The 23,546-nt window shown below is 44.0% G+C and overlaps 1 protein-coding gene across 1 annotated transcript; it reads right to left on the bottom strand.

Annotated features, from left to right (window-relative positions):
* Positions 1-4,182: 4,182 nt before the first annotated feature.
* Positions 4,183-23,127, bottom strand: Tnfsf10 (TNF superfamily member 10). The gene is made up of 5 exons (XM_005343902.3): positions 22,862-23,127; positions 15,062-15,193; positions 11,205-11,247; positions 5,669-5,773; positions 4,183-4,917 (listed from the first exon to the last, which is right to left on the bottom strand). Exons 1-5 carry the CDS (start codon positions 23,003-23,005, stop codon positions 4,472-4,474), a joined length of 870 nt encoding a protein of 289 aa, XP_005343959.1. The 5' UTR covers positions 23,006-23,127; the 3' UTR covers positions 4,183-4,471.
* Positions 23,128-23,546: the final 419 nt, after the last annotated feature.

The following is a 23,546-nucleotide window of genomic DNA, read 5'->3' as shown; positions in this document are numbered from 1 at the left end:
CAAAATATGGGACATTATGAAAAGATCAAACCTAAAAATAATAGGGATAGAAGAAAGAGAAGTCTAACTTAAAAGCACAGAAAATATATTCAACAAACTTAGAAGAAAAATTTCCCAACCTAAAAAAAGATATGCACATGAAGATAAGAAGCTTACAGAACACCAAATTGACTGAGACAAAAAAGTTCCCTTGCCACATAATAATCAAAGCACTAAACATACAGAAGAAAGGAAGAATATTAAGAGCTATAATGAGAAAGGCCAATTAACATATAAAGGCAGACCTATCAGAATTACAACTGACTTCTTGTTGGAGACAATGAAAGCCAGAAGGTCGTGGTCAAGTGTTAGACAGACATGAAGAGACCACATATGCCAGCCCAGACTGCTATATCCAGTAAAACTTTCAATTACCATAGATGGAGCCCAGACTGCTATATCCAGTAAAACTTTCAATTACCATAGATGGACAAAACAAGATATTCCATGACAGAACCAGATTTAACCAATACCTAGCTACAAACCCAACTGTACACAAAGTACTAGAAGGAAAACTCCAACCCAAGGAAGTTAGCTACATTCACAAAAATAAAGACAAGAGATGATCGCACAGCTCCAAATTCCAAAGAAGGTAAAAACACACACAATAACATCATCTGCAGGTGGAGGCTGCTTGTTCATTCCCAGCTACCAGATCCAAAATAATCACACAGAAGCTGTATTGATTGCAACACTGTTTGACCCATAGCTCAAGCATATTTCTAGTAGTTCTTACATCTTAAATTAATTCACTTCAATTATTTTATATCTTACCATGAGGCATGTAGTTTACCAGTACTGGTGCATGAGCATCTTTCTCCTCTGGTGGCTACATGGTGTCTCTTTAACTCTGCCTACTCTCTCTATATATCTTTTCAAGCCTGGCTATATTCTGTTATTAAGCCATTGGCCAAAAGCAGCTTCTTTATTGACCAATGACAATAAAACATATTTGCAGCATACAGAGGGGATCCCACATCGGTGTGGGAGAATTGTCTGTATTCTGTCAATTATATTTTAAATAAATGCTGATTGGCTGATAGCCAGGCAGGAAGTATAGGTGGGAAAACCAGACAGGAAGTAGAGGTGGGGCAATGAGAACAGGAGAATGCTGGGAAGGAGGAAGCCCATTCCTCCCCAGTTCTGCTCAGACCACAGATGCAGGATGTGACCTACCCTGCTGAAAAAGGTATTGAGCCATGTGGCTAACATAGATAAGGATAATGGGTTAATATAAGTTATAAGAGTTAATAAGAAGCCTGAGCTAATGGGTCAATCAGTTTATCATTAATATAGAACTCTGTATGATTTCTTTGGGACCTAAAGGGCTGTGGGAACTGGGCAGGACAGAAACCCCAACAAGCATGCCCTCATGTTACCCCACATCACCTTACCTTTTCTGTCTAAATAAAAAGGAAAGTTTTGGCTTTAACATAGTGAAATTACATATAACAAAACAGATATCAAGCAAGAATTATAGTTACAATAATAATATCTACTTTTTCTTTTATCATAACTAAGGAAAACTATAACTATTCTTCAACTCCATCAAAGATCCCAGAATGATATAATATTAGATAAGTTAACAGAAATGCTTTGTAAGCAACTTCCAAAACTCTAGAATTGATAGAGACATCTTGCTGCCTGGACAGTCACCCAGAGTTCTTTTGTAACACTGGAGCATCCTTCTTCAGCCTACAGGCCTATAGTATCTGGCAGACTTTTCCATGAAACAGGAAATTTGAAGATCTGTTTTTCCTTGTACTGGCAAAGTTTATCAGTTGCCTTCTTCTGTGTCCTGCAAAATGTCTGGTAGTCTTTCATGAAGCAGGGACCCTAAAGAAGGTTGTCTCACCTTCTTTAGGAAAGTTCAGCAATCATTTTTCTGTGGGTCCTGCCTATACAGTTCATGCAGCACACCATCATGCAGTAAATGCAAGTGCAGTTTCTTACCCAAATGTCTAACCAACTCCATAAGGAGCCTCTTTGATGCCCATCATCCTCTTGAAGTAGATTGGTGCTGTCAGATGTGTCTCATTGTCATGAAAAGTCTTAGTTCTTAAAACATTTTAAATGCCATATTCTGTAAGTCTTTGAAAGTTTTGAAGAATACCTATCCATCTGAAATATATCTCTGTAAATCTTGAATAAAATATATCTCTATACATCTAGAAAATCTAACTAATAAGACTATAAGCTTGACTATTATAGATGACTATCTATTTACCTATATTTTTAAATTATACATTACATTTTTAAATGAGCTGCACTATCAATACCTTAATCAAGAGCAGAAATATACATATAATAAAATTGACCTTAAATTTGTATCAATAAATCAAGATCCATACCAATGCAAAGTATTTATATCTATAGCATATCCCCTTTAAATGTAAAAAATATTTATAAACAATCATTTAAGGAATTTTGTCATTGTTCTCTCCAAACTGCTTCCTGCTTTTTGTTGGGCAGGTATTTTCTTTTGGGGAGACATAACAACAGACATAGAGGGAATCCAGAGAATCATCAGATCATAGTTAGACAACCTGTACTCAACAAAATTGGAAAACTTAAAGGAAATGAACAATCTTCTGGATAAATATCACTTTACCAAAATAAAATCAAGCCCAAGTAAGCAAATCAAATAGACCTATAACTGTTAAAGAAATAGAAACAGTCATCAAATGTCTCTCAGTCAAAAAATTCAATGAAAATAAAGACACAACATACCCAGACCTATGGGACACTATGAAAGCAGTGCTAAGAGGAAAGTTCATAGCATTAATTGCCCACATAAAGAAAATAAAGAAAGCTCACATTAGAGACTTAACAGCAGACCTGAAAGCTCTAGAAAAAAAAGAAGCAGATTCACCAGGAAGGGTAGAAGACTGGAAATAACCAAATTGAAGGCTGAAATCAACAAAATAGAAACACAGAAAACAATCCAAAGAATCGATGAAACAAAGAGATGGTTCTTTGAGAAAACCAACAAGTTAACAAACCCCTATCAAACTAATCAAAAGGTGGAGGAGAATATGCAAATTATCCAGATCAGAAATGAAAAGGGGGACATAACAACAGACACTAAGGAAATTCAGAGAATCATTAGGTCTTACTACAAAAGCCTGTACTCCACAAAATTGGAAGATGTGAAAGAAATGAACATTTTTTAGATAAATACCATATACCAAAATTAAATCAAGACCAGATGCACAATTTAAATAAACCTATAAGTCATGAGGAAATAGAAGCTGTCATCATAAACCTCCCAACCAAAAAAAGCCCAGGGCCAGATGGTTTTAGTACAGAATTCTACCAGAACTTCCAAGAGGAGCTGATACCTATACTCCTTAATGTGTTCCACATAATAGAAACAGAAGAGTCATTGCCAAACTCTTTTTATGAAGCTATAGTTACCTTGATACCAAAACCACACAAAGACTCAACCAAGAAAGAGAATTACAGACCAATCTCACTCATGAACATCAGTGCAAAAATTTTCAATAAAATACTGGCAAACCGAATCCAAGAATACATCAAAAAATCATCCATTATGATCAATAGGCTTCATCCTAGAGATGCAGGTTCAACATATGAAATCCATCATATAAATATAATCAATCATATAAATAAACTGAAAGAAAAAACATATGATCATTTCATTAGATGCCAAAAAAAGCATTTGACAAAATTCAACACCTTTTATGATAAAGGTCTTGGAGAGATTAGGGATACAAGGATCATATCTAAATATAGTAAAAGCAATATACAGCAAGCTAACAGATAACATCAAATTAAATGGAGAGAAACTCAAAGCAATTCCACTAAAATCAGGACCAAGACAAGACTGTCCACTCTCTGCATACCTCTTCAATATAGTGCTTAAAGTTCTAGCAATAGCAATAAGACAACATAAGGAGATCAAGGGGATTTGAATCGGAAAGGAAGAAGTCAAACTTGTTATTTGCAGATTATATGATAGTGTATATAGGTGACCCCAAAAACTCTACCAGAGAACTGCTACAGCTGATAAATACCTTCAGTGAAGTGGCAGGATACAAAATCAACTCAAAAAATCAGTAGTCCTCCTATACACAAAGGATAAAGAAGCTGAGAAGAAAATCAGAGAAACATCACCTTTCACAATAGCCACAAATACCTTACCACAATTTTTAAGAGAACTTCAGTGCCTTCCTGTCTAGGCTGTTAGTAGTTTTTAAGGGTGGTCAGAGAAGCCCTCTGTGACTCTCAGCTGTGTGTGTCTGCAGTCATCAATACCACTGTAAAAGTAGTTTCCTTGCCCCTTACAGTCAGCAGAAACATGGAGCACTGACTTCCACATGAAACATGAGGTTGTTCTCAGGACAACCTGAGTCCTGGACATCACCCTAGGTGACTGGGCATAAAATTCTGTCTGATCTTCGCAGATCATTTAGTTAATTAAAAAGACTCCAAAGAAACTGGCTTCTTGGTCCAGGTCCATCAAATGCTCATTTGTCACGGAGACAAAAATCCTGTCATTTTCTTTAAGCTCAAACAGCCCCCCTTGATAAATGGAGTACAGCCCGTACTCTGCATCCCTGGACCAGCAGCTGTTTCTGGCACTCTTCATCAGCAGAATGGGGTCTGGGTAGCTGGTGTATTTGTAGATGTACTGTACCATTTGTTTGTTTTTCCCTGTCTGCCTTGAGACCGTCTTGGAGTCAACTTCATTCTCTTGGAACCGGAAGTACGTCTGGGAATAGACGAAATAAACGCCCCGTTTCTGGATGACCAGCTCTCCTTTTCTCAAGTGCACATAGTTGAGGAATGAATGCCCTTTCCTCGATGACTCCCAGGATTCTATCTTCTGACCCAAGGTCTTTCCATCCTTGGACACTACGTGAAAATGAGAGAAACAGTTAGCAGCAGGGAGCTTGCGTCAAAGCGAGGTTGCCAGCTGCTCAGCGCAGTCAATATGTTCACTGAGCTTGCACACAGCGTCGATCAAAACCAATGTCTTACCCTTCCAGTCCAACATGGATTACAAAGACTTTTGTAATCACATTGAAACTGGGACACTCCTGTACCATTTTGATCTGCTGTCCCCTTTCAGTATCTCATTTGCCAGCTACGTCACACCCCACACGCCAAAGGTTGGCACTTCCCTGTGGTTCTAAAGTGTCCCTGTGGCAGGAGATCCCAGTGCCTTGAGGAGAAAAGAAGTGCTGTGCATTTGAATTTTTGAGGAGAAGGAAGAAATTTGAAAGAGAGAGAAAGAGAGAGAGACTTTAAAGATGAAAAAAAAAAACTGGGTGTGGTGGTATGTTCTATCCCAGTCTTTGGGGCCTAAGACAAAAAGATCTGGAGTTCAAAGCCATCCTAGGCTCAATGAACCACTGTTTTGGTGAAAGAAGAGGGAAAAAAAAAAAGCAGTGGGGGAAATAGGAGGGGGAGGGAGAGACACAAGAAGATGTAAGGGCAGCAGGGAAGGTGGCCCAATGGGAGTCTGGGAGCAATGTTCTCTCACACACACTTGTCCTGAGGCCAGCTAGAGATACCTAAGTTTCCTAAGGCAGGAGAGTTATCAAACTCCTTGTACGACAGCCCCAGCCCCACCGCCTGCCAGCTCCAACCCTTATGATCTTACTTGGCATTAAGGCTGAGTAGCTTCTCCGACTGATCCCAGTAATGTGAGCTGCCACTCTCTGAGGTTTTCCACTTCCAGATGGATGGTTAATACTTAGCTGCTTTTCTGAAAGACACAAGACAGAGAAACATCAGCACTTGTCAAAAGAGTTTTAAATACACTGCTCTGTTCACACAGCTGTGTCTGATCAGGTGACCTGAGCACAGTATCTCCCTATTGTTTCAAAAGACAGTCCATGTAGTGGGGCTGGAGAGGTGGCTCGGTATGAAGAACACTGGCCTGGGTTTGAACCCACGCCCACATGGCAGCTCACAATTGTCTATAACTCTATTTTAGAACAAACATGAGGATTTGAGTTTGGGTTCTCAGCCCTCACCTGAAGGCCCATGTACCACCACACACCTGTATCCTTAGGGGAGCGCAGTGGGGAGGAATGAATGGGGACAAAGGGGTCACTGAGGTTGCCTGGCTGCCAGCCAGCCTAGGGTCCTTCTGTGGGAGACGTATCTAAAGGGAACAGACAGAGACTGCTAGAGAAGAACACGTGACAGCCTCTCCTGGCCTCCCAAGGCAGGCACACACAAAATAGAAATCCTATATGATCACGTCTTTTAAAAATTAGCTTCAAAACCCCATCTGCTTACATTTGGTTAAGACAAATTATATTCTATCAACAAATAAATATTGGCAAGGATCAAAATTATACCACACTATATAGAGCTACATAGATTAACCATTAATTCCGCTAAGTCCTCGAGGAACTTATTATTTTATGAGAGATCTCTTGAGAAACTTGATATATTTTGAGAGATACCAATCATAAAATAAGATAATTATCTATGAGAAGTAGGGATGGAGGTAACATGTGAGAGGAGGGAGGGACATGTGAGAGGAGGAGGGGGAGGTCACATGTAAGAGGAGGAGGAAGGGACAGAGTCTTATTCGTTGGAGATTATCAGGGACGGTTTGCTGAGGATTTGATGTAAAGACCTTTGCAGTCAGCTATCCCTGTAAGCCTAGATGCTCACCACATCTATCCCAGGCATCCTTCTAGGGACAAGGAGGAAGGACACAAATAATCAGGAAACAGAGGCACACAGAAGGCAGGGAGGGAACAGAGCTATATCCAGAGAGCTAAAGCTGAAACCCAGGGCAGAAGACAGGCCAGTGGGATACTCAGGTCTGATATGAAGGAAACAGAACACAAGATGTGATGTTCATCTGCCTTCAGAGAGAGAACACTGGACAGTGCAAAGAGATGTGTGTGCTTGGTGCCAGCTTATGTCAAGGTCTGGTTTGATGGGCAGAGGAAGTGGAGCTGGAGACTGCTAGGCAGCTTACAAGGTTGAAAGCACTGGTGCAGCTCCCAGGTCACAAGCCCAGGAGCAAAACCAGGCAATACAAGCAAGGTGGAGAGAGGCAGACGCGTGGTGCGTGGGTGGGAGGATGGACGGTGGCTGTGCGGGGAGAGAGTCATTGCGGAGCAGATCTCCTGGGGAGTAGAGAACAGGATGGATGCTCTCTGCCTCTGCTGCTCTGATCACCCCAATCCCAGAGGCCTAGAACCCGGGCAGACTTCTTCCTTTTCTTCCACTGTATGAGCATATACACAAAGTCATGTGTTTCGGTGTAACATTTTGTCTTTTTTTTTTTCTCATTTTAATTGTTTGGACAGGAATGTTATACGTCCCCCCCCAACATGTTGTCTTCTGGCCATGTTCTCTCCCTTCACCTCTGTTCCCGCTCCTTCCCCTGCTGACCCTCCCCCTCTTTGCCAAGAGCCCCCTACTTCATGTATTTTGATTGGCTTAGATTAATTGTATAAAGTCATGAGTTCCATTATGACACTTATTTTCAGTGATATAACTTAATGTTTATTAGAGAAAATTAGTAAGCATCACAAGTTGGGTCACGTGGTCTGGTAAACTCAGTGCTACCCCAGTCCTGTGTTCTACTATACACGCTTCAATCACACTCCCCACAAAAACACACCCAGGCAAATACAACAGTACCCTAAAGACAACAGTTTACCAAATCTTATGACCTGAATGCCCCCTGACTCTTCAGGGTTCTCATATACTGAGTGGCACTAAAGCCACAGGAACCCATTTCCAACCACCAAAGCGTTAGGACCCAAAGGAACAGCTTCCAGTGTGCTGGAGTAGAATGTTCGACTGTCAAAGCTGAGGTACCATTTACCACTCGCCTCAGCTATTACATAATGTATGATTACCAGCACCTACCCCTTGGAACTTTGCTTTTCAATATTCAATAGACAAGTCCAGTTTGCATCTGAGAACATTTCAAGACTATAGAGATTTGGGAGCAAAACTTTTAACCATTAATTTTCTTATTTATATATTCATTTTTCATGATGCATGGCTTTGTGTTCAATAAGAACATTTTCATACAGATAAACACTATACACTGAACAGATCCCTCTTGTTCTTCCTGCTTTTTGCTAATGCCTTTGTTCCATAGAGCTTGGTGTCATATACGCATACTTAATTTTGTTTACTTATATAAAATGTATGATCTACACATAACAGAAAGCATGTAGCAATTGTCTTTGGGGGTGGGCCTAATTCACTTTATAGTTCTACTTGCATTCATTTTCCCTCAAATGATGTAATTTCATTCTTCATAGTTGGAAACATTGCCTGACAGTTTGCCCTCCATTCCTCTGTCATAGGACACCCAGATTAGTGCCACATTTCCTGTTTTAAATAGAGTTTTAAACACAGGCAAGTGTTTCTGTGGTGTCATGATTTTGTGTCCTTTATACAAACACTGGCTGGTGTAGAGAATTAGTTTTCAGTGCTTTGAGGATGCCCATGCTTCTTTCTGTGTTGGCTGGACTATTTTCCATTTCCACCAGCAGCGGATGAGGTACCCTTTCGTCCACATCTCCAGCAGTGTTTTACTTGTTTTCTTAACGCCAACTGCCATTTTGACTGCAGTGAGATGGGATGGCGGTGTTTTCATTTACGTGTCTCTGAAGGCTAGTGAGGTTGGACATTTATTTCCTGTATAATTGGAAGTTGTGGTTCATCATTTGAGAACTGTCTATTCATTTATTGATCAGGTTATATGGGCTCTTGTTCTGTGCTAGTGTGAGGTTGTGTGTGTGTGTGTGTGTGTGTGTGTGTGTGTGTGTGTGTACGTCTAGATACTAACCATCTGTCATATGTGTGACTAGCATTCTGTAGGCTGTCCATCCCTTCGGTAAACTATATCCTTTGCTGTACAGAAGAGCTTTAATTTCAAGAAGGCCCTGTTGTCCGTAGTGGCATCTTCATGACTGGAGTTCTTTCTAGAAAAGTCCATATCCGTGTCTGTACCTTCTTTTCTCTGAGAGTTTCAGTTTCATGTTTCACATCAAGGCCTTCAATCCATTCTGAGCTGTTTGTCGAGTTCCATCTTTCTGTGTGTGGATATGTGCATCATTTGGTGAAGAGAATTTTATCCAAAGTGCATTTTCGACATCTTTGTCAAAAATCAAGTATCTGTAGCTCTGTGGGTTGTGACAGCTTTCTTTGCTCCAGCTTGGTGAGCTCCACGTCTGCGTTTGCATCAGCGCCAGTCTGGTTTGCTCTTATGGTTCTGTAGTAGAACCAGAGGCAGCAACACTCTTCTCGCTCAGGATTGCTTTGGCTATCCGGGATCTTACATGCTTCAATAGGAATTTTAAGACCATCCTTTCTCTGATGTGAAGAATGCCATTAAGATTTGGCAAATATTTTCTTTACAGTTATTTCAATGTGGTAAAAGAGAAGACAGTACACGGATAAAATTATATATAAAAATGCAATGAGACGATCAAGGGAAGTATGATGGGAATAATAAGATGCAGGGGAACTGACTTACAAATGGTCCAAGAAGGGAAATCTGTGAGCAAAGGAGCCATGAAGTAGTGAGAGGAGCCCTGGGCAGGAGAGGGGGGTGTAAATGAAAGGTTAGAAAAGCCAGCCTGGGGAGGGCGTAGCCTGGATTACTACACCCACATTCCCAAAAAATGGACTATGGATATTTTCCTTTGTTTTTTTTTTCTTTTTTTTCTTTTTTTTTTTGTAAAAAAAGAGGGGGAAGTGGTGCAGGAGAATTGTCTGTATTCTGTCAATCATGTTTTAAATAAATGCTGATTGGCCAGGCTGGAAATATAGGTGGGAAAACCACACAGGAAGTAGAAATGATGTAATCAGAACAAGAGAATTCTGGGAAGGAGGAAGCTTATTCCTCCCACTCCTGCCCAGATCACTGAAGCATCAGGACATGATCTGCCCTGCTGAAAAAAGGTACTGAGCCACATGGCTAACATAGATCAGAAAAACGGGTTAATCAAGATGTGAGAGTTAGCCAGTGAGAGGCTAGAGCTAATGGGCCAATCCGCTTATAATTTATGGATACTTATGTGTGATTTTCTTTGGGGCTAAACAGTTGTGGGTATCGGGAGGGACAGAAACCCAAACAACGAGCAGGCCCCTCCATGTTACAGAATGGTGCCCAACAGTGACTGACCAGGAGAAGGGGCAGATGGAAGGTTAGAGAAGCCAGCCTGGGGAGGATGTCCTGACCGGGAGGGGGTGGCAGATGGAAGGTTGGAGAAGCCAGCCTTCGGGGGATGCTGTGACTGACTAGGAGTGGGGGGGGGCAGATGGAAGGTTAGAGAAGCCAGCCTGGGGAGGATGCCCTGACCGGGAGGGGGTGGCAGATGGAAGGTTGGAGAAGCCAGCCTGCGGGGGATGCTGTGACTGACTAGGAGTGGGGGGGGGCAGATGGAAGGTTAGAGAAGCCAGCCTGGGGAGGATGCCCTGACCGGGAGGGGGTGGCAGATGGAAGGTTGGAGAAGCCAGCCTTCGGGGGATGCTGTGACTGACTAGGAGTGGGGGGGCAGATGGAAGGTTGGAGAAGCCAGCCTGTGGGGGATGCTGTGACTGACTAGGAGTGGGGGGGGGGCAGATGAAAGGTTGGAGAAGCCAGCTTGAGGGGGATGCAACAAGAACTGGTGTGGAGTCTGCTGGTCATTGGCAGGATGGTGAGCTTGTGGTCTCCAGCAGAAACCACAACGGAGATCACAGGTAGGGAGAGTTTGCTGGGGGAAGGAGTGAGGCAGTGAAGGGCTTTAGAGTGAAGAAAGGCATTGTGGTCAGAGGCAGAAAATATGAGTAATCTTTGGGGGATTTTGTCTTTTTTACTTCCTGCCAAGTTCTAGATGATACTTAACCTGGTTTATTTATAGAATACTAGAAAGCTAAATAATTAGATAAGTGAAGAAATCGAAGTAAAATGACACTTCATATGAAAAAAAATAAGATAAAGAATAAAGTTCTGACTGTGAGTAGGTCATGAAGTTAATCCCAAGCTTTCCAGTCATTGCTATGAAGAGAGAGAGAGAGAGAGAACCAATAAACAGAAGAAGACAGTGGGCAGAGAGGCCCTAATTGGTTTGTATGGATGGGAGCAAGGAGGAACTGGAGAGCTATTTAGCTTGTGAAGGAGACATTAGCAAATAAAAGGAACAACAAAATTTTACTACCTTGAGTTGTTGAAACAGTTTCCTCCAAGGTTCTCAAAGACACCTGCAAACAGCAGTGAATACAGCTTGTTAAGACCCGGACAAGTTGACCAGAATACACACGCTTCTAGATTCTCTTTCTGACATGGGACAGGATAGTTTACAATCATATCTATACAGAACTTCTTTTACCCAAGCATAGATATCTTTGGGGGATCTGGGGTGGATCATGACCAAAGGACAGTCTGAAAGTTCTGATTGACACTTGGAGCAGTTGAGAAGGAAGGGCACAGCTCCTGCTTAGGTCAGTTATAGCTCCAGGCCTCCAGGAAGCTGACGATAACCCTGTCCCTTCACACTGTGTGGAGCATGTGTGCATGGATGTGTGCGTGTAAGGGGGCACGGAGGAAACAGAGACAGAGTCCAGCAGCTGAAAGCAATCAGATATGTCTGAACCACAGGGTGTAAGCAAGACATAAGGCACAGATGCCCACAGACATGCTTGCTCTGTGGATGTCTGATTGGCACCACCCTGCTGTTCTCTACTGTTGATAATGTTAAGTTCATGCTCCAAGAAATGATATTGAAGTCCCATACCTTGCTGGAGATCTCATGACACCCCTTTTCCTTCTTGGCAACTAGTGGAGAAAGCCAGTATAAAGGGGAACTCTGCCTCGTTCTGTTTGGGGAGCAGAGCCTGTTTTGAGTCATTACGACCTCTGAACACTCATTTATCCTTTGTCATTCTTGATGTCTATGCTGTTCCTGCCTCATCACTGTGAATGTCAGACACACCAGTCGTGCGCATGTGCCAGAAAGTAGAGGCTCTCTGTCTCTCCCTCTCCTTAGACCTAGCTGTGAGCCTTTACTGGCATTGGTCCCAAGGGCTCTGGAGAAGGGACAAAGAGAAAAAGTGGATTTGAAAGCTCACCCTCTCTTTCCTGTTTCTCTTCCTTTCTCTTATTTTAGGACAGGAAGCAAGGAAGGAGGAGGGAGAAAGGAAAAGGAGCAAGAGAGACAGCAGAGGAAAGGAAAGGGAGGTAAGGATAGAGAGAAGACAGCAAGTAAGGGAGAAAGGGTCATTCTACAAGAATGACTGCAGGCAGGTCAGGTGACCATGAGTCAAGCCCACTCTGCAGCTCTTTAAGAAGGCTTAACCAACTTAACTGAGCTGACCTGAGATGGCTTTATCTGTTTGAAAATGTGTTTAAAAGCATAACAATTATTCCTTCCTTGGGGCTGCTCCCAGAATTCAATGGAATGCTGTTCGAAATGGGAAACAGAAGGAAATAGAAGACTCATCATGCCTGAGTGGAACAGAGAATCCTCTTCTCACTTACACACATCCACCTGCTCCGTCCTCTCCCTCCCAGTTTCTCTCTACTCTGGTCCGTAAGGATGAGTCTGGGAGGATGAGAGGGAATTAGTGGAGAGAGACATGGACAGTCCATCATCACTGTCCCCTTATCACCTCTCCATGGTTGGCCCTTGTGCCTGCTAGCACCCCAGCTTCCAGACCTTGCATGCTCTAGCACCCCAGCTTCCAGACCTTGCATGCTCTAGCATCCCAGCTTCCAGACATTACACCCTCTAGCACCCAGCTTCCAGACCTTGCACGCTCTAGCACCCCGGCATCCAGGCCTTGTACCCTCTAGCACCCCAGCCTCCAGACATTGCACGCTCTAGCACCCCAGCTTCCAGGCCTTGCATGCTCTAGTACCCCAGCTTCCAGGCCTTGCACCCTCTATCACCCCAGCCTCCAGACATTGTACCCTCTAGCACCCCAGATTTCAGACCTTGCACCCTCCAGCACCCTGGCCTCCAGATTAGTTCAAGTCTCTCTTATTTATTTATTTATTTATTTATTTATTTATTTATTTATTTATTTATTATTAAATATTTCTGCCTCCTCCCCGCCACCGCCTCCCATTTCCCTCCCCCTCCCCCAGTCAAGTCCCCCTCCCTCGTCAGCCCAAAGAGCAATCAGGGTTCCCTGCCCTGTGGGAAGTCCAAGGACCACCCACCTCCATCCAGGTCTAGTAAGGTGAGGATCCAAACTGCCTAGGCTCCCACAAAGCCAGTACGTGTAGTAGGATCAAAAACCCATTGCCATTATTTAGTTCTCAGAAGTCCTCATTGTCCGCTACGTTCAGCGAGTCTGGTTTTGACCCAGCAATACCACTCTTGGGAATATACCCAAGAGATGCCCTATCATACAACAAAAGTATTTGCTCAACTATGTTCATAGCAGCATTGTTTGTAATAGCCAGAACCTGGAAACAACCTAGATGCCCTTCAATGGAAGAATGGATGAAGAAAGTATGGAATGTATACATATTAGAGTACTACTCAGCAGTATAAAAAACAAGGACTTCTTGAATTTTGCGTACAAATGGACAGAAATAGAAAACACTATCCTGAGTGAGGTAAGCCAGACCCAAAAAGAGGAACATGGGATGTACTCACTCATATTTGGTTTCTAGCCATAAATAAAGGACATTGAGCCTATAATTCGTGATTCTAGAGAAGCTAAATAAGAAGGTGAACCCAAAGAAAAACATATAGGCATCCTCCTGAATATTAACCTTCATCAGGCGATGAAAGGAGACAGAGACCCACATTGGAGCACCGGACAGAAATCCCAAGGTCCAAATCAGGAGCAGAAGGAGAGAGAGCATGAGCAAGGAACTCAGGACCGCGAGGGGTGCACCCACACACTGAGACAATGGGGTTGTTCTATCGGGAACCCACTAAGGCCAGCTGGCCCGGGTCTGAAAAAGCATGGGATAAAACAAGTCTCTCTTCTTGATGACCCACTGAACATCTAAGGTCAAGGGCTTTTGAAGTCCCATGTCTGAGGCTCCTCCAGAGCTGTCCAAAGCTTGGGCTTTTGCTAGACCTCCTGTGTAGTCACCTTCATTGCTGTTCCTGCACGTTTGTTGACAATGGCACCCAGCCTGGGAGTGCTCACAGAAAACCCAGGTGGAAGCCCAGTTCATTTGGCTTAGAAGCCATATTCCAGGTGATGGCTGGACTCTGCATCTCTACTGTGATATCACTCAAGTCACACACTGGAGCCCTGACCACCCCGACAGCACTGTGTCCATGAAACAAGCAATAGACTCCCAAGGTTGTCTGGCATACAGCCTCCCCCCACACTGGGAAGTCACCATAACCTTAGACGGTGATGTCTCGTATGGGTCTCTTAGTTTGCAGAATATTTTTAATATTGGAGCCTCCATCTGACCTTCTCAGAAAGGCAGAAGGCAAATATTTGTAAATGCTAGCTTCCTAAGAAGGAAGCAGGCAGTGAAGAAATTGACTGACTTAATCTAAAAGTAAAATCAGTTAACTACATTCTGCAAAATGAACTGTTAGTCAACCAAAGCTTTCTGCCAGAGATCCCAGTGAAGTGGCCTTGTGTCAACAGATGCATCTTCAAACTTGTCATTTGTTGACAATGAATTGAGATAGCCTCACCTCCACCTTCTCAAAGTATTCTATTTTATGTGCACACACACGCCAAAGAAAAAGAAGTTTTTTTTTTTTTTTAATTCAAGAAATCACCCATGTGGGATGAATAGAAAACACCATCATTTGGCCTTGTTTGTCTTCTAAATAAAAACAAAGAAACACTGGGCAACCATGAGCACATGCTATCTGTGTGTGTGCTCCCAGAATAAGATGCAAAACTCCAGGAGGCAGGTGGCTAACATCAGCCGGGGTTTTCCGAGTCATCAGGTACCAGTCATGTGTTGCGCCATGTTGGGGGAAATCATTCAAACCCTCTGGGACTCGGTTTCTTCATTTGCAAAATACATATTTCCGGATTTGAAAAGTCTGTGTCATCTGACTTGGTGTTCCTGCTGAGTACTTACCTCTTCAATGACCTGGTACAGATGCCTCTTAGCCTGCGAGCAGTGCCTCGTCTCTTCATCAGTGGAGTCCCAAGGATCCTCGTCGTCCCTTAACATGCAGGACAGTCCGCTCCTGGAGCACTTGGCCTGCAGCTGGGTGGAGATAGGATACAACTGTGTGATGAACACATCCTGTTTCTTTTTACCCATTCGGAAGCTAAAAGAACAAAGAGTGATGGAAATTAACGGGAGTTTGGAAGCCATGAGTAATTTGTGGTTTAAATGAAAGCAGGCATGCCGCGCATTGTCCACTGATACTGGCTAAGCCGTCGGAGGTGGTAGCAGGGTTAGGAACAGCGCCGCACCCTGGCTCACGGTGCCCTTCGCTGACCCATCCTGGGCAGCCCTGTGTCATTCTTTCTTTCCCTCACTTGCGTTTGCTTCTCACTAGACGTTTGTGGTAGTGACTAAGGCTCCTTCCAGCTCTGAGCTAATGTGGCTCTCCCTCCAAAGCTGGAACTGCCTATGTTCAAAGTTGGGAGAGGAATCCACTTAAATGCCCACATCCTTAACAAAAGCAACCAATCGTTTGGTATATGGCAATGTTCTGCCCCTTCACCACAGCCCCACAGCTGGGCGAGTAGATTGTAGTTATTGCATGGTTCCTACTCTGGATGGACCCTTGATACCCCTAGGAATCTGTACCCTGCCTCATTGATTGCTCTCAAAGCCTAGGGACTGATCTAAGGAGACTGTGCATTATTGAAGGTGTTTGCCAGGACTGGAGTCAGTGTTTATAATAGCCTCATAATTGCCAACAAAGTCCTTACCCTTGTCATTGACCACCGCCTACTGTTATACCCCATGCCCACCACATAGCTCCCATGAACCATCCAGAGAGTATTCATACCTCAGGCTGCTGCCAAATCAGGAGACAGGGAGGGGGAGGAAGGAAGAGGAGAAAATAAAGGATCCAAAGGAGGTGGAGGAAGAAGTCCTCACAGATTTTTTTCTTCATTCCCCTTTGGTTTTGTTGTCCTAACAACTTGGATTTGCAACATGTTGTTTCTCAATGCCTGTTGACACAGGCCTATAAACTCAGCTTACTGGGAGGCTGAAGCAGGAAGATTACTGGTGTGGGAGGTCCTTCTGTATATGTGTTGCTTTTATTGGTTAATGAATAAAGAAACTGCCTTGGCCTGTGATAGAGCAAAAGAGTAGAACTAGGCATGGAAAACTAAACTGAATGCTGAGAGAAAGAAGGCAGAGTCAGGAGGTGCCATGTAGCCATGACCAAGGACAGATGCACTGGAAACTTGCCAGTAAACCATGAACCTCATGGTAAAATATAAAATAATAGAAATGGGTTAATTAAGATGTAAGTGCTAGCCAATAAGAAGCTAGAGCTAATATGCCAAGCAGTGATTTAATTAATACAGTTTTGTATGATTATTTCAAGTCTGGGCAGCAGGGAACAAACAAGGGGCCTCCTTACAACAGATTACAAGTTTAAGGTTTGCCTAAGCTACAGAGCACATTCAAGGCCATTCTGCACAAATCAGACATAACAGCAGAAAGCAAAAATAGAGAGTCAGGTATAGCTTACTGGTAGAGTGCTTGTCTAGCATGCGTGACTCTGGATTCTAACCCTGTCCGGCTGCAAAGAAAAACAACATGCTTCTTAACTTAAAACATCTGTCAATTTGACTTTAGAAAATAATCTTTTTGTTGTTTTTTGAGATATGGTCTCACTATGCAGCCCTGGATGACCTGAAAGTCACTATAAAGAGCAAGCTGAGCTCCAACCCAAGAGATCCACCTGCCTCTGCCTTCTGAGTACTCGGATTAGAGGTGTGACCCACTATGCCTGGCCTAAACATAATAATTTTTATCTATTATTTAAACTTGGTGTAACTGCAAAGTTAGGAGTGGTTGTAAATTTAACAACTCACACTTCCTATAGAAAAACAATCTGCTGACTGAGTGACTGATTGATTGAGACAAGTTCCTACAGTCCAGACCAGCCTCACACTCCCTCCTTCTGGTCCTCCCCTCAGTACCTCCCAAGCTCTGGGATTACCTGTATTCAATTATTCTCCTCATTTTATAAGATGCTGTGGACTGAACCAGAGCTTCGTACTTACTAGGCAAGGACTCTACCATTGGAGCTACACTCCCAGCCCAAGCCATCTCATTAAAAAAAAATCTTTTATTTGACTGGATGGTGGTGGCACATGCCTTTAATCCCAGCTCTTGGGAGACAGAGGTAGACAAGTCTTGTCTACAGAGTGAGTTCCAGGAGAGGTTTCAAAGCTACAGAGAAACCCTATCTTGTAAAACCAAAAAAAAAAATTGTATTATCTATTATTTATAAGAGGTCCTGCCCAGGATCACATAGTTACTCAGCAACAAACCCGAGTTAATGGATTACTTCTACATGTCTTCAAATAGACTGTTCGTTAACAGTTTAAACCAGACTACCAGCCCCAGAGACCTCCATGGCCTGTCAGAACACTACTGTCCTCAGAGACCTCCGTGGCCTGTCGGAACACTACTGTCCTCAGAGACTTTGTCGCCTTCTTTCCTAGCAATAAGTTATCTCAACAGCAAAAGGTTAAGAGCCTGGAAGACTAGAGCCCAGGGCAGGAAGGAGCTGCTTTGGCTCTCTTTGCTCAGACAAGATGGTGGTGTCTAAGTGTCCTATACAAAGTGAAGTGGAGGGTGAGAAGGACAAAGGACCTAGGAAAACAAGTCAGCCCAGCCTATAGCAAGCAGTTGGCTGTTGCCCAGAACACCTTTTGGGACTTTCCAGAAACCTTTCCAGGATGTGGGAGGGGAAATCTTGATTGAGTGCGGTTCTGAGTGAAGCTATACAAGTTAATGAGATTAAATTTTAACACAGATAGCCATGGAGCTGGGGGTGTGACTCAATGGTAGCAATAAAAATAAAACAAAATAACTTAGGGAAACCTAGATTCATTCAGAAGACATGGGAAAGTAAGGGACATTTTCATAAAGGTAAATACAAATTCTCTCCCCAAGTAATCGCACTCTTGAAACAAACTGAAATCCACGCTGAACACAACAGCTCCACATCCACTTGACCTCTGTATTGAGATAAGATTTGGCATGCCACTATGTGTATTTTCTCTTAAGATTATTTAGGAGTGGCACATCCTTGAATTCAAAAGTCACAGACTGAACGACACCTGCAGACGCCGACCCAGTCACAGAGCCCTGAAGGACGCCTGCGCTGACTCAGTGCAGGTCACAGAACCAATGACTAATGATGAGCCCTTTACCGTCTTTCTCCGTCCACATAACTTAGCCACAATCTTTCTCCTCCCACAGCCTCACTCAGCCACATCCTTTCTTCCTCAGGAAGCATGCCTAAAACAAAGAGACTCTAAGCTATATTTGAAATTGCTGCAACTTTGGGGGCAGAGTTTTGAAAATCTTAATCATACAACCAGATAACTACATGGGTCAACAAAGGATCTGGTCAGTCATAAAATAAGGCCCTGCTTGTAACGTGTGCCAATTGATTGAGACACATGTGCACAGAGATACGGTCTTGCTCTGTTTATATTGTAAAGTTAACAAACCTTAGGGTGTGCTGCCACAAAACAGTAAACACAGCTATGCTCCAATCTCTTACACATGATTATAGGTATACCTTCCTTCTTCTCAGAAAGACACAACCTTGAGACCAGCAAGATGACTCAAAAGACCAAGGTTTCTGTCACTAAGCCTGATTGGTGTAGAAGGTCCTTCTGCATTTGTGTTGATTTCATTGGTTGAATAAAGAAGCTGCCTTGGCCTTTTGATAGGGCAGCCCTTAGGTGGGTGGAGTACACAGAACAGAATTCTGGGAGGAAGAAGGCAGGCAGAGAGCTGCCCGCCAGGAAGCTGCCAGGTCAGACATGCTGAATCTTTCCCAGGTAAGCCATGGCCTCGAAGTGACATACAGATTACTAGAAATGGGTTGAATCAAGATGTGAGAGTTAGCCGATAAGAGGCTAGAGCTAATGGGCCAAGCAGTGATTTAATTAATACAATTTCCATGTGGTTATTTCAGGGGTTAAGCTAGCCGGGTGGCAGGACGCAGCCCACCGCTCCTCTTACTACACCTGATGACCTGGCTTCTATCCCCAGGACCTACAACGTAGAAGGAGAAAACTAATTCTTCCAGGTTGTCCCCTGGTACTCCCACACGACACAATGTGTGCCCCCCCCCCACAACACATGGAAGTAAAAATAAAAATAAATGTAATTTCAAAAAGGTTTTCAAGGAAAGAAACATGCAAACTTAGGATAGGGAAATGGCTTGGTCAGCACAGGGCTTGTCAGGCAAGCATGAGAGCTTGGGTCCAATCTCCAAGACCTATATAAAGAAAGTCAGGCCTGGAGATACATGCCTGGAGACCCAGGGCTGAAGGGTGGAGAGAGCTGGAGTCCTGGGCGGCTGCTTACAGACTACTGGGTGAGGTCGAGGTCGTAGTGAATCCAAAAACACAAAAGGAGGAAGTAAAAGGAGGAGAAAAAGGTGGATGGCACCCAAAAAATGACAACTGGGGTCATCCTCTGGCTTGCAGTCAAATACATAAGCACAGGCATATTTACCGACACCACACACACACACACACACACACACACACACACACACAGACTCTTATGAGCATGTCCTGTAATAAAAGTATCAATATAAGCCATAATTTCAAAATTATTTTCAAATAAAAGGAGAGTCTGCCTTATTCCCTTTGAAAATTTTCCAGCTGACTGAGATGATCAAATTCATATTCCCTAGGGTACACAAACCGCGTCTCCCTGACAGACCACTGCTACTCTATGAATTTTGCATAGTTCATTTTCCATGAGGCTCTTTCTTGGCCTCACACTTCCAAACAAGACACCAAGTTGGATAGAGCAGGGCATCCTGGGATTGACAACGCACAGATGTTCACACTCCATGCCTGCCATGGTGGGGAGGAAGAGCTGTCCTGGCACCCACAGCCCTGGGCACTAGCCCTACCCTGGCTCCATAGCCCTGTCTAAGCTCAGGTTCTAGATGGGGAAGTGGGGTGCTCACAGCCTTCCAGTTCCCAGTTCTCTAGAACATATGCTTGCTCCAGTGGGCATAGGAAACCTAAAGCCAAGTTGTTATTCCCATCAGTGTTGTATGCCTAGTCTGGGGGGCTTTCCATGACTAGGAAATGTACAGGCTAAGAGGGCACCAACTCATCTCTGTACTCTGTCTGTCTGGGTTCTACTTGGCATAAAGTCCAACTGCTTTCTCATGAATAGTTCAGTCCAGGTAAGTCCCTTATTATAGACTATTAGTCACGACACACCTACATCCAAGGGAAAGAAAGACTGAAATCAGACCACTGTGTTCTCATCAATACAGGGATTCCACGGGTCTAAAACCAAAACAATTTTCTTTTAAAAAATGAAATAGTGTGTGAGTTTGTGTGGTGTGTGTGTGTGTGTGTGTGTGTGTGTGTGTGTGTGTGTGAGTGTTTCCAAGAGTCACGTCCAGTACTGTCTCTCAAGAGCTATACACTTCTTTTTTTTTTAATGAAGGGTCTTTCACTGGGACCAGGAGTTCACCAACCAGACTAGATTCCCCAAGTCATCAAGCCCCAGGGATTCTCCTGTGTCATGTGTGCCCCACCACCAGCAGCACTGGGATTACAGGTGCATGCTGGGTAATGATGTGGGAGTGATTTCTTATTAATAAAGAAACTGCCTAGACCCATTTGATAGGCCAACCCTTAGGTAGGCGGAGAAAACAGAACAGAATGCTGGGAGAAAGAAGCTGAGTCAAGGAGTCACCATGATTCTCCCACTCCAGGCAGACGCAGGTTAAGATCATTTCTGGTAAGCCAGCTCGTGGGCTACAAAGATTAATAGAAATGGGTTAGATCGATATGTAAGAGCTAGCCAATAAGAGGCTAGAGCGCATGGGCCAAGCAGTGTTTAAATGAATACAGTTTCCGTGTAATTATTTTGGGTAAAGCTAGCCGTGCGGGCGGCTGGGTGCCGGGGATGTAGCCCCGCCGCTCTAACTACAACAGGGTAATTAGGATCAAACTCAGTTTTCACACTTACACAGTAAACACTCACTGAACCAGCCCCCCCAAAACATATTTCAAATATCTGGTTAACATCCACCCCATTTTAGCCTTGTTAGACTGAGAAATGTGATATTTAATACTTCTGTTCTGATTTTACTTCTGATACATACTGTTCATACTTGCCAGCTTTTCAAAGACTGACTTGTTGTGAGAACTTTTCACTTACTTAATTAAAACATGCGAAAGAAAGGTGTGGGAGCAGAGGCCTCCCCCAAACAGCAGACGGCATTGTCATTGCTCTCTGTTGCCCACCAACACTTGGTAGGTACTAAGGCCAATACAGGTGGGCACAGGATGTGAAGAAATCAAGCAGGTAGTGAACAGATGCGCCATGCCTGAGTGTTAAGGGGAAACCAACGTCTCGCTTATTAGAGGCAAGTCCCACTTTGCGAGTGGAAACCTATCTGATACTATAAATCTAGCAAAGAATCCATGGCCAGGGAGCTCATAGGACCTGGGGGAACACCTACTACTGCTTTGCTAAATAAACATTGCATCAAACTGTCATCTAAATACGTATTTCTGTATCAATAGGTTATTATAGCTCTCATCCATTCCTCATCAGATATATGTTCTCAGCAGTTATTGCAAAGACTCACACTGGCCAAAACAGTGGAGCACTCGGACATACATGGGCGATCCACATCGCTCCCTCACCTCAAGGGTCAGACAGCTCTAGAGCAGGGGCTAGGGGATACCTCAGTCAGTCTCCAGAACCCCAGGACTGCAGCATCAAAGACAGAAAGATCCCCAGGGCTTGCTGGCAGGCCAGTCTAGTCAAGTCACAGAGTTCAAAGCTCAGTGAGAGACCCTGCCTCAGGAAAGTAAGATGGAGAGTAGCTGAGCAAGACACTTGACACCAACCTCTGACCTCCACATCACACACTTCTCTCTCTTTTCTCTCTTCTCTTCCCTCTCTCCCTCCCTCTCTCTCTCTGGCTCCTTTTTTTTTAGATTTATTTATTTATTTTGTATACAGTTGTTCTGCCTGCAGGCCAGAAGAGGGCCCCAGATCTTATCATAGAAGGTTGTGAGCCACCATGTAGTTGCTGGAAATTGAACTCAGGACCTCTGGAAGAACAGCCAGTGCTCTTAACCATTGAGCCATCTCTCCAGCCCCCATCTCTCTCTCTCTCTCCATCCCTCCCTCCCTCCCTCTCCTCCCTATCTTTTCCTCTTTCCCTCCTTTTCTTTCTCTCCCTCCCTCTCTCTCTTCCTCCCTCCCTCCTTCCCTCCCTCCCTCTCTGTCTCTTCCTCTCTCTTTTCTTCCCTCCCTCTGTCTCTCTGTCTCTGTCTCTCTGTCTCTGTCTCTCTGTCTCTGTCTCTCTGTCTCTGTCTCTCTGTCTCTCTCTCTGTCACACACACACACACACACACACACACACAAAGAAACTCCAGAGTACTTCTCAGAAAGCATTTGTGCAGGTGACGAAGCTAACATCGTGAAGTAGAGACACTTTTGAAAGTTCAAGCTTCCTCAGGAGTGCTGTTCCACCCGCATTTGGAGCCTGTTCTGTAACTCTGCCTATTTGGATGTCTTTCAAGCGTGCACCTTTCTACAGCCCTCTTGGCATGAGTAGTTGGAGCCTGTAACTGAATAGGGCACATTTTAATCCTCAGCTAAGTTTCAAAGAGGAGCAAGTTGAGAGAGGCAGAGTGTGGCTGAGAACACCTGGCTACTAACCTGCTTCATCTCATTGGTGAAGTACATGTAAGTCACGGCCACAGACAGGGCTTGCAGGAGCATCTGGAAGAGCACCGTGCAGATCAGCATCCTCCAGAAGTGCTGACCAATGCTGGGGTCCTTCAGGGTCCTCGTGGAGGCCATGGTCCTGTCTGGGTCTGTTCCCCTGAGCGGCTGTGCAACCCAGCAGCGGGCAACTGCAAAACCAACTACCTGCAGTTTCTTTTCTTTGTGGCATGCAAAACTGAAAGTGAGTTTGCTGCACGCAGAGCAAGTCGGGACAGATTGTATCTGTTAGGAAGTAGCACATTCACAAATCCCCCAGCTCCCTTCCCAACATCTGTGACCCTGAGTCTGGCACAGGCACAGTTTCTGGCAACAGAATCAATTCCTATGCAACATCTATCAGGCGGATATCCCATTGTGGGGAGCAAAAGGGGGTCCACTTGTGACGTGATTCAAATTCTCTCTGGTCTGAAGATGCTGGCTGCCTGCCTCACAGAATGTTTCCTTTGGTGGTTACTTAACTACAAAGCCATCACTCCCGGGCAGGATGGGGCCGTCAGGGGTAAGCAACCTCTGTGACTTGGGTTTCAGGCAAAACCCGGAGGTGCTCAGTCTACCTGGAGTCTGTCTCTGTCCTTCCCTCCTAGTGCCACTCTGCCAGACTAAGGACTTTGGTCCC

Source organism: Microtus ochrogaster, chromosome 1, assembly GCF_000317375.1.
Source record: "Microtus ochrogaster isolate Prairie Vole_2 chromosome 1, MicOch1.0, whole genome shotgun sequence".
NCBI lineage: Eukaryota > Metazoa > Chordata > Mammalia > Rodentia > Cricetidae > Microtus > Microtus ochrogaster.
The sequence above is the reverse complement of the archived record's forward strand: the minus strand, read 5'-3'. Positions and strand labels throughout refer to the sequence as shown.